Source organism: Rosa rugosa, chromosome 1 (genome assembly GCF_958449725.1).
Source record: "Rosa rugosa chromosome 1, drRosRugo1.1, whole genome shotgun sequence".
Lineage (NCBI taxonomy): Eukaryota > Viridiplantae > Streptophyta > Magnoliopsida > Rosales > Rosaceae > Rosa > Rosa rugosa.
The window spans coordinates 64,826,281-64,842,997 of record NC_084820.1 but is presented as its reverse complement, the minus strand read 5'-3'; the positions used below and the strand labels follow the sequence as shown (position 1 = coordinate 64,842,997).

Here is a 16,717-nt window from a genome sequence, read left to right as displayed (position 1 = left end):
TTGTGTGTTAGTGGAATGAAAATGCATTTGGTTTTAGTCCTGTTGTATGGGGTTGTTGTCTTCCCATCAGTTTCTGTTGCTATTTTACCCTATGCATGTGTTGGTTTACCTATAATTGCAACTCTAGTATTGAGACCACTAATATATTGATCTGTACCAGTTTGTAGAATGAATCCTAGTGCATGTTAATTGAGAAATATATTTGAAACGATATTGAAGTTAATTTGTTGTGCAGATGTGTTTTGAAGATAAAAAAATGTTACATATGTATACACTCCGATTAATGAAAAACAAACTGAAGAGGCATTAAGACATTGTATTATAGGGGAGTCTTCATTTGTTTGGGGTTATATCGATGGTTGCATTATTTTTGACCTCGAAAATAACATTACAAAGCAGATTACTAACTTCAGGAATTCTAAATATTTGTCCCTGTCTAATTACATGGAATTCATTTGTTGATTTGCCGTGCAAGTTACACTGAAAGGGTGCTTTCAACTGGAGTTTGGTTCAGAAAAGGCCCCAGTGTTCCCGCTCCCGAGCATCATTTCCAAGTCCCCAACTATGTGGGCGATAAGTTGATCTCAAGAAGTCCGCTGCACTTTGATCGGAGTAAGGGTTTCGGGGGCAACTCTGTGGGCTTGTGCGATTTAGACGCTTTTGCCTGTACCTCCAAGCTACTTGAATTCGCTTTGCTGCAAGCCCTCTCCAGTACGGAGATTCATACCTGAAGAAATACAATGTCAATCTTCATATCATGATGAAAGCATCACCTTCTGTAATGAAGAACATTACCTAGGCAAAAAGAAGTTATACTAGTTGAAACAGAAGTAACCTTATGGCTCCTTGCACACGTGGATTCCGCAAGTATCTTGCAAAACGTGCAGTGAACTGTTCGAGGTCTGCAGCTCGGAGTTGAAATGCTTCCACGTTAGTTAAGCACCTTACCAATCTGTTGCTGAGCAATCTCCGACCAGTGATCCTGACATTTTTCCCATCTGCAAACAAGAAATATGTTGAATAATTACTACAATTACTAGCTACTCATATGATTCTATGATTCCCCAAGTGAAAAGACCCTATATGAATTAGAATATACTATTTAAACCAATGTTCAGTCATGCAGAAAATACCAGTGTTTACAGAAGCCTCAAGACACCATCTGAGAAGTTCCTCACCACAAACATCACCTTCCTTTAATGTGTCATCAACAGTCCCATCCGCCCCAATGCTCTCCATCTTTCCACGCACAATAAAAACCATATTCTCAACCATACCTCCAGGATACAAAATTTCATTTCCTTCAATGTATGTTTTTTGTTTTAGTTTCTCACATATTGCATCTAAGATAGGATCGTCCATCAGAGCAAAAATCCGAACCTGCAATTTTCTTTTTAAGTTATTGAACCATACATGGTGCATCAATGAAGATCCAGTAATTAGCATGAAAACGCATCAGCCTTGTCTCATAATGGTGCAGTATAAATTCCCAACAAGTGAGAGTTTGTGATATGACATTGTCAACAAGACGACAGCATATAAGTGATTACACACAGCTACAAAGTAGCACAAATACAAAGCAGATCTTACTTTCTTCACAAATTCGAAGAGATGGCGTCTTATATTTCTTTGAAGGTGTTCGGGCAAATTTTCCAGAATCAGTTCTTCATTTACACCTTGTGTGGCAGACCAATTATACCGTTCAGCATTTCTTACTTGCCTACATGATGACCAATACATGGGTCAAAACTCAAGACATCCACATTTGAGACAAAATTTTCATTCATGAAAATTCAATATCACAAGCGCATGATTATTAAAGTTTGATCACACAAACAAGAAAGCATACCACCACTAAAGTACAGCATAAACATTAAAAAAATGCCAAAAATATCTCCTGCGTAATATATTGAAAATTTCATCACAAGTAATTCTTTTACCAGTAATACTCTTTGCATCTTGTAGAGTGCAAGGTATGGGGGGAGATTCAAAGTTAAAATTTGATGATTAGAGCAAGCACTGACTGAGTGACTATGAATTTTGTCAGCATTGTTGCCATGGAACACCATGGAACTTGAAGGAACAGATTCGCATGCCATATACATATGTCTGACAAAGTAAAATGCCAAAGGCCAAACTTTTGAAGCATAAATGTGATCTGACAAGGAGAAACTTACACCAAGTGGTGATTCGATTATCAATACCTTCTAAGCTCTTCTGGTAAGTTCCTATAACTCATCCACTGCTCAACATCACGACTCCGCAATAACATATCAAACCTCCTAAAAAGACAAAAACCCGAAGAGGAGAATTAAAAAGAAATGAGAAAGGCTGAGATGCATAAAAAAAAACCTTACATGAGTGGGAACTATAACAAACTCCGAAATTTCAAGACTACATCACATTTCCAGAAGCAATGATGCAATATTCAGTTAGATATTTTGACAATGACTAATCACATATAGTTGCAAACAAGTGAAACAAACACAAATGGGATGCTAGAGTTGGATATCTTTTCTCAACAGCGCTACTGCATTGTGCAATAACTCATTTCAAATACACCAGTAAAATTGTACGTTTATTGGTAATTTATCATACCGAGTGGCCATTCAGCAATGTGGCATACTACTACATGTTGGTGAAAAGGCACTGAACTAATATGATACTACAGATTTTTACTTTCAATAACCTCTTTCTCTAGAAAAACGTCTAGAAGAAAGGTGGTAATAAAGACAAGATCAAACAATAAACATGCGGTCAGAACATACCCTTTTTAGGCAGCCTTAGCATGTACAAGAGTTAAGAAGCAGATATGATAGAGAAAAGTAGTACCTCCGTCCAAGAGACTGAAGAAAATTCTGCATATTTCCAATTAGAAGAGCAAAGAAGAAGAGTCCCAGTCCAATAATTACCATGGTAAAAACAATTTCCCCATTAAAATAGCTTGGAGTTTGATTTCCTGCCAAAGTGCTGATTTGCTTCATAAACCACAGGAGATAACATGTCAGCAGAAAGGTTTAATTTATTTGTGGAATCATAATAAAATTGACCACATCATCTGTAGACTCACTATCAACCAAATTTGAAAATTATTACTCCCAACCGGGGGGCAAGTGGTGGTAGTGCAAGAGGCAACATCAGTAACTCATCATCATCAATAAGAAGAAAAAAAATATACTGAGGCAAATTTCCCTATACGGATATCCGGCATTCCATTTCATTTCACTTATATTTGACATTTTCTTGATGTTGAGAACATATAGAAGTTTCCTTGATCATTAACATAATTTACCCTTTTCCATCAAAAGAAATGGAAAGTTGAAATTGAAAGACACCACGGATTCATATTCTTTGTTTTTAATTATACAAACAGCTAAACATATTTCTGTTATAAACAATTGGAAGATATAATGTAAGGTACCTGGAATCCCCAAAACAGTGAGTATAAATATTTAGTCATGCTATCTCTTGTAGTGAGATTGACAACTGGAGTATATATTCCATAGGAGAAATCTCCTTCCGGATTAAAACAACCAGCAGCCTTCTCATTTTCTCTCCATCTAGTTGACTCTGGAATAGATTGAGCATTGCAACAATCTATTAAATTCCCGCATGACTGCAGATTAGAGTTATGGCAGGCATCTCGAAGACATTGGTTAACCCTCTGGAACAAGAAAGAGTACAACTGTATTATCAAACAGATGAGGGAATCTGCATCTTTAGGTTAGAGAATGAAAGAAACTCTACACACCTGTAAGCCAAGAAGGTACCAGCATGACCCAATAACATGGCCAACCAACAAGAAAGTGAGAGTGTTTATAAAAAAATTTGTCCAAGCTGACTCGAATACGAAGAATCCATTTGGAGATTGACCACCAAGCAGGGGCAGAACCCTATACAACCTGGGAAAGTATTGAAAAAATACTGCCAGGCGGAGAAGATTCTTTGTTTGATTTGCTCGAAACGATCCCAAAGGAACAACCGACAACATTATGATCTGAACAAGAATTTAAACCAACTAGATCATAACAACAACAGTACTAGAAATGAATCAAAGCTAAAACCCATCATATGCTGGTGTCTGTAGAAAAAAATATTGATGAACAGCTAATGAAAACAGGATAAAGATAAGTAATCTTAGGGTTATAAAGTTGGATGCATTGACTTGTATTTGACATTTGTAGAATGATCAAATTTAAACAATTGCACATCAAGTGTATCAAAACAATTCAAAGTGAGAGCTTACCTGAGGAAGCGGCAAAACAATAATTAAGTCGACTAAAAAGTTTCCATGGAGATAATTGAGAGCAATTTTATATGGTTGGTCTACTATCTCTCCCGTACCAACCACTCTAGACCCAGGAGCCACGTAAGCCAACCTAAACTGCCATAAGTAAATTTGAATACTTTAGCCGGGACTTAAATGGTACAATATTTTCTATTACAATAAAAACTTAGAAAGGCTCAAGCAGACAAAGAAAAAGAAAAGGCAACATTTTGTTTAAGACACCAAATGGATAACACAGATTGAGAATGACTTTTCTAAACAGAAGGTGAAAGCTGTTACCTGAAGAAGCATGTGCAATAGGTAAATGAAGTCCGTCAGTGTCCGGAAAAACACTAATATTATGGTCATGGCCCAGTTAATAGTTATGCACTTATAATCCTGCATTTTAAGAATGTAGATACCCTTAGAAGGAAACAACATTTACATATTAAGGCAACTTTCAAACTGCTGCTTTGTCTGCGTCCAAGAATGCAGCCTCCAGGAATTATGACATATATATAATCAATATTAATGCAAAATTGCAAGCACAGATATCAAAGTAAGTTCAAGAGATAAAACAAAAACAGATGCCTACTGTAAGTACTTTTGCTGCAAATAGAACATTGTATCAAATTTCTTGTTTTGACTAGAAAAACCCAATTAAAATGCTGTAGAAAATGCTTGAATATATTATTTGAAGAGAAAAGCAATAACAAATGATAATTAGCTTCATAATTTGAGACTTTATTATATGTGCTTTATAGGAAAAAGAATTAGAAGAACATTAAGGGCTAGACCTGTTGTGCACAAAGAAGAAAAACAAACCTCTCGTGCAGATAACAAGAAGAAAAATAGCGGGTCTACAAAAACTGCCACCATGCAAGATATGACAAAGAACTTGTTCCATCCTCGTACAGCTTTAGCATCAGGGTTCACAACTCCGAGAACATATGGATACAGAAAAGAACAGGTTCTTTTAAACCATCCTTTAGCATCACCATACAGAATATTATGGAGCTGCGGAGAATTACAATCACAAATTCTGCATTAGTTTCATTTTATTTTAGTTTTGGACTAATGCATTAGTTTCATAGATAGTAAGAAAATAAAAGCATTTACAATGGCCAATATACAGACATTTAAACGTTATAAAGTCAAATGTAAGGTTTGCCTGGGACTTTCTTTGGTTCCATGCAGAAAACACTACCAAAAGAAAAGACATGTAACCTATGCAAACAAGTTTAGTTAAAATTGGACCACCAGAAAAAAGATATAAGAAAGAAATATTGCAGGTAGAATAAAATACAAATCTTTAAATTACAAAAGAAGAACGGGAAGTTGGGTAAAAAAACAAAGGCAAAGGTTTGAGCAACTACGTGGATGCTCAAGTCAATGGTCAACTGAATCCACTCCTTGCACATAGCACCAATCGATCAACAACGAAGTTGGTTCAGTCATGAAGTTTTCTCAGCTATATATCAATATTAAACATAAGAGAAGCAAGCAAAATTGGTTGACATGCTTGGGAAAAAGCCTAGGCTAAGCGACATCACCACCACTACCTTAGAAACACAACTACACAGACAATAAACAATTTCACTACCACCTTTAAGCAATGGTGACCCTCTTCTATGATTAAAAGAAACAGAATAAAAACAACTACACGTTATGATGGTTTACATACAAAAGCAACAGAAAAAATGAAAAGTGACATAACATGCTCATGGTTTTCATATGGCATGTAGATATAATAAGCACATTAACTATACACGTAAAAGAATGAATTCTGGCATAAGTCTGAAAAAGACCTTATGATCAAACAAACTTGAAGCTATGTAGTTTTTGTGTTGAACTGATTTCAAACTATGATGTGGTTTGCAAAATGTGCAGTGAGGATCATTGCAATCTGTAAACTGCTGGAATGGAACACATGCAGGTGTGAAAGGATTTTTGCTATCAATCTGTAAGGAACCTGTATGGTCTACACGGCCAATTCCAGTTCCACTGGATTCCATTGAATTGACAGGAATGGAACTAAATGTATTCTCGTAACTGGATGGTAATTGTGAAGGTAGCATTGGTAATTCATCGTTTCTTATTTTACCCATTTGTCTTCTAGGAGGCCTGCAAAAGGAAAACAGAACAAATCAAACAAAACCGATGAGATAATAGTACAAACTTTGCATATGGATCTAACTTTAACGGAAGCCAACAACAACATATGAGGTAGGAACACATAGGCACAATAAGAATACTTAAATAAGCTGCAATTCCATTAAATAATTCGGTGGTTTTAAGTTTTAACTTTGATATTGTGGAAAATTACAACCAAAAACTTCCACATAAACCGTTTAGTTATCCTCAAGAGTAGATAATGATAATTGAAAAGGCCTCTCCTAATAATCCCAATATACGGTGGTATCAGTAGGTATCAAATCACAGTTTCGAAATCAGTCTAATCCCTCAAGCCAATTTCTTAACATCTAGTTAGTCCACTCAGGGAATGGAAACACATCTCCTTCTTCACTGTTAGAGTTAAAAAGGTCGTACCTTTTTAGTACTTTCTTTGTGTATGTGATGTATAACAAAGTTATCTGTATTCTGATTTAAAGAACCCGACATCCGAGACAACGAATTCAACACTACAGAAACCCAATTCGAGCATTGCATAATAGTGATTACATTACAGAGAAATCGATGTGAAACATAGAAACAAACCTAGTCAAAGCTGAACTGTTATCCGAGTATTGACTCCAGAACCGCTATCAGTCAGCAGACGACTATAAAACCCAAGACAAAGCCCTGAAAGAGATGGGGATTTGGGAAGTTGTGGGTTCTGATGAGAAGGAAAAAGATAAGAGAAGGAGTCGAGTCATGGTTTTTCTAGCATTCAAACCTCTAATAAAAGCAGGCATTTCAAAACAGGAAACAAAGTGACTCGGATTACTTGAGAAATAAATGACTAAATGAGACGTTGGCATGGTGGTTTGGATAATCGAGATTCTTCCCATTTACGGAAGGGAAGGAAAATCATGGGTTTGATTTTCTTCATGTTTCCTGTTATGGCTGGCCGAGGCTGTGACTCGTGAGTTGAGTAAACTTAAAACTGAAGCCTTGAACAGTGCAGTTTTGCTGTCTTGGCGCGTTCTTCGTAGTTCGGGGGATACGCGCATGGAGACTGGACACTTCGAACTTTGACCAAAACAAAAGAAGGAATGCTTACGTTTTAGAATTACCCCCTTTTTTTTTCTTTTTTCTTTTTTTTTTCTTTTTTTCTTTTAAGAAAGAAACCTACCAAATAATATTACTCGTGGTAAAATGTTTGGGTCACTAGAAGGATCACATAGCAAATTACCCAATGTAAAAACAGTGAGTTTCGTTGGTAAATTGGAAAACTTCATATTAAGTATGAATTTACATTTTAATACCATCGCTAATCTTCAAAGTTTTGTAAATAATATAAGCAATAATGAGCGTGCAGGGGCAAAAAGAAGAAGAAGAGGAAAGTAGACCAATAACTATTAAAGTAAGGCTATATGGACCAATCAATCTGTCTCGAATCACAGACACGTGGTAGTTCAGAACTTACTGAATAATTTTTCTAGTCCAACAAGGAGAAAACAAAAGCCCATAAAGAGCCCCAACAGACAAAACAACAAATAAGATACAAGAAAAGAATTGCAGCTAAAATTGCTAGGGCTAGTAGAGATCGCATATCGGTACACAACCAGATCATCTAATAATATTCTCTTATAGGTTTGATTTTGTGCTACATCAGCTGCTAAGATAAGATACATGTGGTACCAAAAAATATAGTTTATCTAGCTTTACTCACAGCGTACCATTGCATTGATCCTTTACAGTTTGACATATGTAATGCTTGTTACGAATCAAATACGACCGTTCATAGAATCTAAATCCCTCATCAAATATCTTATGGACATGCATTTTACATTTTGAAAATGTTAATTTCATAATATAATGAAAAGAATTACAGAATTTATAATCATTTCTAGATTTTCCTCTAACAATGAACGAAACAATTATACCCCTCTTCATTACGTACATATTAATCCTAATGGTTGTTGGACATGTCTAAACTCGGGGAAATGGAATTCTTTAATTTTGAACTTTTGTTAGTGTCAAACGGTACTTCACTAAGAACTAGAAATAGAAAATCCAGCTCGTTTAAGGAGTTAGACTCGGTCATGCAAATGAATTGTAAAATCCAATAAGGATACTTTATCTGACTAGGAAAGAATTGGTTTCCTTATTACCATTACCGACTGGGAATAGAATTTAAGAAAGGCTTACATGTGTTTATAAGCGTCCTTGGTCTTCCTCAAGTTTTTATTTCTCTGTGTGCTTTGATTATCTATGGCCAGGAAAAGAAAAAACGCAGACAGAAACCATGATAAAAAACAATACGACGCCAGAATGGTCACGGACACATACACAGCTGAGTTACCCGACAATTTCATCCACCAAGTCCTCTCTCTCCTTTCCACCAAACACGCCGTCCGGGCCGGCATTCTTTCGAAGGAATGGGGGCACTTATGGTCTTCGGTTCCTGTGTTAGATTTCGACGAGGATGAGGATGTGCAGCCATCTGCTGATAACTGTAAGCTTAAACGAAAAATGTTCATCAACTTCATGAGAAGGTGTTTGAAGCGCCGTGGAAAAGATGAGTCTAACATTGAGAAGTTTAGGCTTCACATGAGGTACTTTGGAGGTGCTACTATTGTAAACAAGTGGTTGAGTTTAGCGGTTGAGAGGAATGTTAAAGAGCTACAAATCTCCTTTATAAGAGAAAGAGAATCCGGGGTGAGATCTTACAGACCCTTCTACTTACCACAAGCAATTCTCAACAATGCAAAATCCTTAACCACCCTAAAGTTGCAGAGTGTGACTGTGAAGGACAGCATTGACCCTATAAACCTTCCTTCCTTGAAAACTATGTCCCTAAAACTAGTGCAATTCAGGAGTACCTTGTCATTCTTGCACTTAATTTCCGGATGCCCTTCTCTTGAGCATTTCTTGTTAACTTCGTGCACTGGCCTCTCGGATCTTAAGATTTTGAGTTTGAGCCTCAAATCCTTGGAAGTTGTTGATTGCGACGTGCGGGGTATTCAAGTTGAAGCTGAGAATCTCGAATCTTTTAAGTTTCATGGAAACGTTTTTAGCCGGTATATGTGGCACATCTTTAACATTTTCTCATGTCAAAGAGTTAGAAGCATTGAGTTCTCTGACATATTCTTGACAAGCGAATGGTGTGAAGGCTTCAATTCGAGTTTTCCCCTGCTCGAGAGTTTTATTTTGCATAAATGCCACTGGAATTCCTGGGAACACATAAAATTCTTTAGCCAGAACCTGAAACGTTTTGAATTTTCTGATTCAGAACCCGTCAAGCCTTTCTTTTCTATGAACTTTCCAAATTTATTGGAGGCTAGAATCGACCTCTCGCATAGACCTGGGGGGTCTGCTGGTCTCTTTCCATGAAATTTTTATTATCTGAAAAAGTGTCTTGAAAATTTTAATTGCTGTAAAAAGGTAATTCTACATGTTACCCTCCCGGAGCTTTTCCAGAAGGGATAAGAAACAGATTCACCCCACCATTACCTAGTCTAAAGCATCTGGAGGTAGACATCGGTACATCTACAACTGAAGTGACGCATTCTGCCTTAATGGACTCCTTGAATTGGATGGCACCAGCGTCTCGAGCTTTGATCCATAAAACAACATTTGCTTAGAGATTCAGATCGATTCTGTATTGAACTGTAATTTGAGACAAAGGAGTTCGCGCTTGTTGTACTATGTGTTAATTTAGAATATGTGCTTAACAGTTACTTCATTCAAGCAAGATAGCATGCATAAGAACCCTGCACAGGCTTGATCATCATCATTTATAGAAACTGAAGTACGTGACCATTTTTAAAGTAGTCTTTGGTTGTATTCCTTATTATTTTACCAATTGAATTATAGAGATTTTACAAGTCACGGTCTATATTTGTTTTTTTTTTTTTTTTTTTTTGAGGTAGGCCAAAACGGCTACCCTTAAGCCATAACCATTGATGAAATCATAGAATACAAGGGAGGGACATGGTGCCTAAACCCCGTATGACAATAAGCTTTGAGAGAAAGTCCCGAAATAATATCAGGATTCTCTACTAATCCTGTGTACACGCACCAATTAGCAAAGAGTGCATCTTTGACTACTCCATTTGCTTTACAATTTTGGCGACATACCGGAAAGATAATGCTAACGCGGAGCCATAATACAGTAATATCCACTTTCCCACTATGTTGCCATCGAAAAATAAATTCGGTGACACTTAATTTCATCCTGCCACTAAAACAACTCATTTTGTTCCGACTCTCGTAGTCATCCACTAATATCATATGATAAGAAGGATTATGCCATTTTTGGTTTCTCTAATTCTTTTGATATAGATGATTGCCCAAACGAGCATGGGCTCCTACAACACCATATCAAATTTCCAACGCTTGCTTTCTTTCACCAAGCAATTGACTTCCCACGTCAACCAAGGCAGCCATGACAAAGCCCTCACCCTCTTCCACCACATACAAACCTCACTCGCTCTCCCTCTCGACGCCCACGTCTTCTCTCTCGTCCTCAAGTCCTGCTCCGCCGTCCGTCGCCCCCAACTCGGCGCCGCCGTGCACGCCCACGTCACCAAATCGTCGTTCCTCTCAAACCCTTTTGTGGCCTGCGCTCTCGTTGACATGTACGGCAAATGCGTCTCGCTTTGGGCTGCACGCCACTTGTTCGATGAAATTCCTCACAGAAATGTTGTTGTGTGGAATGCCATGATTTCGGTTTGTACCCGCAATGCTGATGTTGCTGAAGCTTTGAGGTTGTTTGAGGCTATGGATGTTGACCCTGATGTGTCTACTTATAACACCATTATAGCCGGAACGTCGGGGGTGGATGATGGGTTGTTTAGGGCTGTGGAGGTGTATAGGAAAATGTGCCAAAGAGGGTGGAAGCCGGATTTGATCACACTTCTTGCTCTGTTACGTGCTTGTGTTGGTGTAGCAGCTTTTAGGTTTATTAAGGAAATTCATGGTTATGATGTAAGGAATGGGATTGACTCGCATTCGCAGTTGAGTAGCGGTTTAGTAGAGGCCTATGGGCGCTGTGGTTGTCTCGAAAATGCGCATAGTGTTTTCCGGGGTTTGAAGGAGAAGGATGTGGTTGCGTGGAGCAGTTTGATATCAGTGTACGCGGTTCATGGGGAGGCAAGAGCTGCATTTGATGTTTTTAGAGAAATGGAATCGGCGAAAGTGGTGCCTGATGAGATTACTTTTCTTGCGGTACTGAAAGCGTGTAGCCATGCTGAAGGATTAGCTGATGAAGCACTGAGTTATTTTGACTGTATGCGTAATTATGGCGTCCAAGCAAACAGTGATCACTATTCTTGTTTAGTGGATGTTTTGAGCAGAGCAGGGAGGTTATGCGAGGCGTATGAGGTCATAAGGAAGATGCCAGTGAAGGTCACTGCTAGAGCCTGGGGTGCCCTTCTTTCGGGGTGTAGAACTTATGGAAACCTGGAGCTCGCGGAGATAGCAGGGAAAGCTTTGTCCGAACTTGAGCCCGATAATCCTTCCCATTATTTATTGTTGTCAACGATTTATGTTAGCTTAGGAAGGCATGATGAAGCTCAGAGAATGAGAAGGGAAATGAGGCAGAAAGGTGTGAAGGCACCGGTTGGAAGTAGTTGGATGGTTCAAGAGTGATATTGTGGATTATTAGGTGTGGCGTGTGAGGCAGACCACACTTCTTCAAGATTACCAGGTGTGGAAACTACTTAAAAGCCAATTGAGAACCTACATGACGGTGCAATACTCTGCAGCAGTTTGTGATGTTGAACACTGCCCCAAGAAGTATATGATCGGAGATGAGAGTGGAGAACAAGTATTTTTGGGAGAATTCAGACAATTTGGAAAGGATTTCTGTTGTCTGTATAGATGTCTTGCCTACAAATCAACCTCAAAAATTAAATTGCTGTATACTAAAGCTACTGATATAGTCCTAAATTTTTTATATGATCTTCATCGTTACTACATTATTTCATGATTCTTATGCGAATAAAATCGCACATTACAATTTCATTCTCCATTCGCGTTATGTTTTCCCGGAATGCTGCAGCCACATTGAATTACATATGTACTTGTGTAGTGAATCATATGTATCTCAGTTCTGCAATATGTGTGTTTATACAACATGCCCGCCCCAAACAAATGCTTCAAGCCTTCAATTGACACCAAAAAATAATAATAAAAATTGTTGGTAGTAGGCTACTGTGCTTTAATTATGTGTGCAATTAATCCCCCCACCATTTTTCTTTACATTTTCACCAAAAAAAGGAAAGTGGGTTTTGTGGGCTGGACCGGAGAGCATGCCATTTTAGATGTGGATCATTTATCTTATTTGGGCTGATACAGAGAAAAGTCAAAACCTCCAATTTCTGCTACTCCATCTCTGATACACTTTGATAGTGATAATGGCAGCAAAGCCTAAGCCTCTCTAATTCCAGGCCATGGCGACCACCATTCCCATCCTCTCCTCTCCAAACCCCTCTTTTCTCAGACCCAAAATCACTTCTTTCTCTCCTCTCACCGCTCGACTTCATAACCAAACCAATTTATTTCACTCTTCAACCAAAATCCAATCTTTGAACACAAACCAAACCCATAATTTTCCTGGGTTTTCAGGGAAAGCAATTGGGTTTTTGTTTGAAAGGAAGTTAAGGGTTCGTGTGAGTGCAAAAGAGGATGGTGTTGATGAAGCTGAGGAGGAAAGTAAAGGGGAGAGTACTATGCCGGAGCGGTTTAGGTACTTGACCAAAGAAGCTCCTGACCCTCCTGTGAGGTGGCCTTGGTTTGTGGGTAAAATGCTTCACTATCTTTTTTGTGTGTTTTTGAGGAAATTGTGATGATTGGAAAAGTGAGCAAAATGAAAGCTTGAGTCTTTGGGATGGTATTGAATTAGGACCCTAATTGATAATTAACTATATGAATTCTCCATATTTTTATTAGCTAAAGAAGTTGGGAATGTTCGGGTTTTACTTGTGATAATATCCATTGAATGATTGTGCGAAGTAATATCATTGACATTATGATTAAGAAACTGGATTTCTTGTTTTCGTAGGAGTACAAGTACAGATTAGTTGGTTTGTTTAGTGTTAGAAAGTATATGTTCACATTTGTTACCATGGCTTCCTCAAATTAGGGATTGCTTGCTACATAATCTCTGAAACTTAAAAGACTGCAATTAAACATATTATACCTGAAAAGAAAAACTATTAGAATGTCACTACTCACTACCATTCAAAAACTGTGATAGGGGCTTTTGATTCTTTAGGCTGTCACTTTAAAGTATTACTTGAGAAGAAAGACACAAGATCTCAGCAGCATGTTTTCATGAAAGGGATGGTGTGTAGAAATAGTACTTGTGTTTGAAGAAGGGTTCTGCAACTATGCATGCTCTGGCATTAACATCAGTGATTCATTCTCATATGCTATAAGTCTATAACACAAGTAAGGTTATTGGCTGAGTTTCAGTGAAACCATTGAAGTGTGGTTTCGTATTTTTATGTGTATGAATTGTGTGAACTGTGGAGGGGTTAGAATTGGACAAGTCCTCATATTGGTGTCTCTTACTTCTCCCTTCTTGAGGGTATTCTTTCACAATGAGTTTTCTTTCTGATAAAAGGTTTTGCTGATTCTTGGTGCTGAAGAAATTTAGATATCATTTAGCACAGTGAAGAAAGTGCTGGTTTCTATAGTCAGTTTAAACAGATCTGTGAGCCAACTCTTCTCTTCTGATCATTCTAGTTCCTGTTATATGAACTGGGTAGTGGTATCATAAAACAAAGTAAATTACTTCTTATAACTCTTAAAGCCTTAGTGAATGCCCATGCAGTTATTTTTTTGAATTGCTGGCTAATCATTATAGTTACTGTTATATGAACTCAGTAGTAGTATCATAAAACACACCGACTCAGTATAACTCTTAAATCCTCAGATGAACCCCATAAAGAATTCTTATATTGAATTGCTTGTAAACAATACATAGCATTTGCGACTGCCTTAACGATATTATATGTTATTGATGTGCAGCTTTGGCCTTCCTCATCTATGCATGGAGAGCTGTCTTGTTAGAGTTATCTAACTGGAAAAAGGGTGCACTGGCTGTTGTCCAATTTGTGGGATACCTCTTGAAGCTTTGCTTGGCCCTTATCTTCCATTTCATAGGTGATCCTTTCACTTACACGATCAGATTCGTAGAAACAACTATCTATGCTGTTCGCGCTTACTACTCTGGCATAGTGGCATACGCTCCAATTCGAGAGTTGACTACAGTTATCATGCTGGCTTCAGCTGTTCTTGCTATTGCAGAAGCTGTCGTTCCAAACTCAGCAAACTGCCAACCTATTCTGCTCACGTTATCTGGAGTAGTAGGCTATGCAGTTGTGTTTAATTACATCTCAGAGCCTTTCTTCTACACGATTCTAGTGGGGTTGTATGGTTACTCACGATTTGTTAAAAAGAGGGATGATGTTACATCTGCATTGCCTTGCGCGGCTGTGCTGGCTGCTGTTGGAGAACCGTGGATTAGAGTTTTGGTTATACCATTGTTTCTGGCATTGGCCATTTATAACCATTCGAAGAAGCTTCCTGAAAGAAAGGCAGATGTTGTAGTGACCAACAGGAAGCTTCCATTGCCCTTGTTGGGCGCAGCCTTAGCTATTGGAATTCGGCTTGCTGCTAAGTGGGCTGGATACCGGCATCTAACATGGAAGATAGTATGACCTTGTGTCTTATGAGATGTCTCAAGTTTTGGTGACAGAAACATATACTGGCCCTTGTAGCTTGCTTAGAGCCATCTCCCAAATTCCAGCAGTATGGAAAGAGTTTTGCTTGACCTGTTTTCGACTCAAAAGTTGAGCTTCCTTGAAATTGTACGTAGTTGTGTGTTAGTGGATTGAAAATGTATTTGAGATTTTTGTTAGTGAAAGATATTCAACAAGAGTTGTCTTGTTGTATTTTGCCCGGAAGTTTGAGGCAGGAAATTGGAACATCTAGAAAAGCATGAGGGAAAAAGAGAAGATTAGGGGAAGTGGGATCATTCTATGTAATAAATTTAAATTCTTATTTATTTCTATGTATCAAAACTGAAAAAGATACCGAACAAAAATGAAAACTACTCTAACGTTCATTAGTTCACGTTCACGTTAATACTCTTCTCATTGCAACGGTTGCGTTAAGATGTTTCTTTATCTTTTAAATCACTAGAACATGACATTTTTGAGTCGAATTGACGATCTCATACCTTATACGAAATTGCATTTTTTACCACTTAGCTGATCTACCGTGAAATATTATATGACTTTTACTAATTTTCGCTTCCGTAATTATTTTAGATAAAGAGAATTTGCTATAAAAATGAGGCGAAATGCGTGGCAAGAAACCAAGGAAACGGCGCCGTATAGTAAAGGAAGCCCTAGGGTTTTGTGTTTGGGCTTTCGACTCCCTATATAAACAACCCCCACAACTGCTTCAACATCACAAGAAATCCCGTAGCCTCTCCTCTTCTAGGTTTTCAGTTCCAAACATCCAATTAGCTCCAAATCTTCTGTGAAAGTCTCTTTCTTTGGTTTCGATTTAGTTTGAATGTGGTTGAATAAGCACGCACGATGCACCCCGGGCTTCTCTGAGAGTTATCACTGAAGAAGAAAGCCCCAATGCTCGTGCTAAAACGGCGCCGTCAAGTGTTGCAGTTTAGCTTCGCTCTTTCCTACAGCTTTGTCTGTGTCAAATCGACGGCCACATCTCCCTCCTCTAATCCTCCTCCTTTGCTTTTTTACTTTCAATTTCAATTTTGGTGCCTCGACACACCTTTAGCTTGTTTTTTGATAAAATCCATGAAATCAAAGCTAGTCATGGAGGCACACATTCACTTGCGGTGTCTACACGTGGGGGTTTATCTCTGCCCATGATTTTGCCTCTAAAAACGTCCGCTATATTTGATTTTACTTTTGATTGTTTTGAGTTTGTGGCGATGATTACAAATTATCCGCGCTTCTGAGAGCAATCTATGAAGCATAACATGATAATCAATGGTTGAATTTCTTGATATGAGCCATTTTTTTTTCTTTCTGATTTTCGTTATTGAAAAAGTTTGGATCTTTTTTGATGAAATTTTGGCGGTGATGATTAATTTTACAGCTTTATGCCAGTTCTGCTTCAGAAAATTCGTGATAGAGAGAGCTGTCTTATACTCTGAGCCTAATTGTTTCGTTGAAAGTTTAATCTTTGTTACTTGATTTATGAGACCGGTGATGATTCAATCCGACTGTTCGAGGTGTAGTGTAGCCGAGACCCTGAAAAGGGAGAACCCCTTGGTGAAGCTACATTTCATATGAC

General features: G+C 38.1%; 4 protein-coding genes and 3 non-coding genes across 7 annotated transcripts; 6 read left to right on the top strand and 1 right to left on the bottom strand.

The window, feature by feature from the left end:
* Positions 1–423: 423 nt before the first annotated feature.
* LOC133744786 (probable cyclic nucleotide-gated ion channel 20, chloroplastic) lies at positions 424–7,338 on the bottom strand. The gene is made up of 13 exons (XM_062172831.1): positions 6,986–7,338; positions 6,076–6,391; positions 5,093–5,284; positions 4,568–4,666; positions 4,247–4,384; positions 3,752–3,997; positions 3,422–3,664; positions 2,833–2,978; positions 2,205–2,282; positions 1,591–1,720; positions 1,134–1,380; positions 836–998; positions 424–727 (listed from the first exon to the last, which is right to left on the bottom strand). The coding sequence occupies exons 2-13, from the start codon at positions 6,373–6,375 to the stop codon at positions 511–513; spliced, it is 2,199 nt and encodes a 732-aa protein (XP_062028815.1). The 5' UTR covers positions 6,376–6,391; positions 6,986–7,338; the 3' UTR covers positions 424–510.
* A 1,366-nt stretch (positions 7,339–8,704) lies between these two features.
* On the top strand, positions 8,705–9,766 carry LOC133733043 (F-box/FBD/LRR-repeat protein At3g52680-like). Its single transcript, XM_062160656.1, has one exon. It carries the CDS (start codon positions 8,705–8,707, stop codon positions 9,764–9,766), a length of 1,062 nt encoding a protein of 353 aa, XP_062016640.1.
* An 861-nt stretch (positions 9,767–10,627) lies between these two features.
* Positions 10,628–12,357, top strand: LOC133744773 (putative pentatricopeptide repeat-containing protein At1g03510). Its single transcript, XM_062172822.1, has one exon. The coding sequence runs from the start codon at positions 10,718–10,720 to the stop codon at positions 12,023–12,025; it is 1,308 nt and encodes a 435-aa protein (XP_062028806.1). The 5' UTR covers positions 10,628–10,717; the 3' UTR covers positions 12,026–12,357.
* Positions 12,358–12,764: 407 nt separating this feature from the next.
* LOC133744765 (uncharacterized) lies at positions 12,765–15,449 on the top strand. The gene is made up of 2 exons (XM_062172815.1): positions 12,765–13,177; positions 14,411–15,449. The coding sequence occupies exons 1-2, from the start codon at positions 12,829–12,831 to the stop codon at positions 15,100–15,102; spliced, it is 1,041 nt and encodes a 346-aa protein (XP_062028799.1). The 5' UTR covers positions 12,765–12,828; the 3' UTR covers positions 15,103–15,449.
* A 531-nt stretch (positions 15,450–15,980) lies between these two features.
* Positions 15,981–16,125, top strand: LOC133727615 (small nucleolar RNA snoR134). The gene has a single exon (XR_009855294.1). It is a non-coding gene; the product is annotated as a small nucleolar RNA snoR134 (small nucleolar RNA).
* Positions 16,126–16,347: 222 nt separating this feature from the next.
* Positions 16,348–16,436, top strand: LOC133727606 (small nucleolar RNA U36a). The gene has a single exon (XR_009855285.1). It is a non-coding gene; the product is annotated as a small nucleolar RNA U36a (small nucleolar RNA).
* A 56-nt stretch (positions 16,437–16,492) lies between these two features.
* LOC133727645 (small nucleolar RNA Z223) lies at positions 16,493–16,584 on the top strand. The gene has a single exon (XR_009855322.1). It is a non-coding gene; the product is annotated as a small nucleolar RNA Z223 (small nucleolar RNA).
* Positions 16,585–16,717: the final 133 nt, after the last annotated feature.

Bases quoted from the DNA above. Each gene is read 5' to 3' on its own strand.
- LOC133733043 (XM_062160656.1), top strand. From the start codon at position 8,705: ATGGTCACGGACACATACACAGCTGAGTTACCCGACAATTTCATCCAC.
- LOC133744773 (XM_062172822.1), top strand. From the start codon at position 10,718: ATGATTGCCCAAACGAGCATGGGCTCCTACAACACCATATCAAATTTC.
- LOC133744786 (XM_062172831.1), bottom strand. From the start codon at position 6,375: ATGGGTAAAATAAGAAACGATGAATTACCAATGCTACCTTCACAATTA. The intron at 2,979-3,421 runs GTACCTTACATT...TGGTTTATGAAG, and splicing joins CACTGTTTTGGGGATTCCAG to CAAATCAGCACTTTGGCAGG. The intron at 728-835 runs GTTACTTCTGTT...GTATTTCTTCAG, and splicing joins CGTGTGCAAGGAGCCATAAG to GTATGAATCTCCGTACTGGA.
- LOC133744765 (XM_062172815.1), top strand. From the start codon at position 12,829: ATGGCGACCACCATTCCCATCCTCTCCTCTCCAAACCCCTCTTTTCTC. The intron at 13,178-14,410 runs GTAAAATGCTTC...ATTGATGTGCAG, and splicing joins GAGGTGGCCTTGGTTTGTGG to CTTTGGCCTTCCTCATCTAT.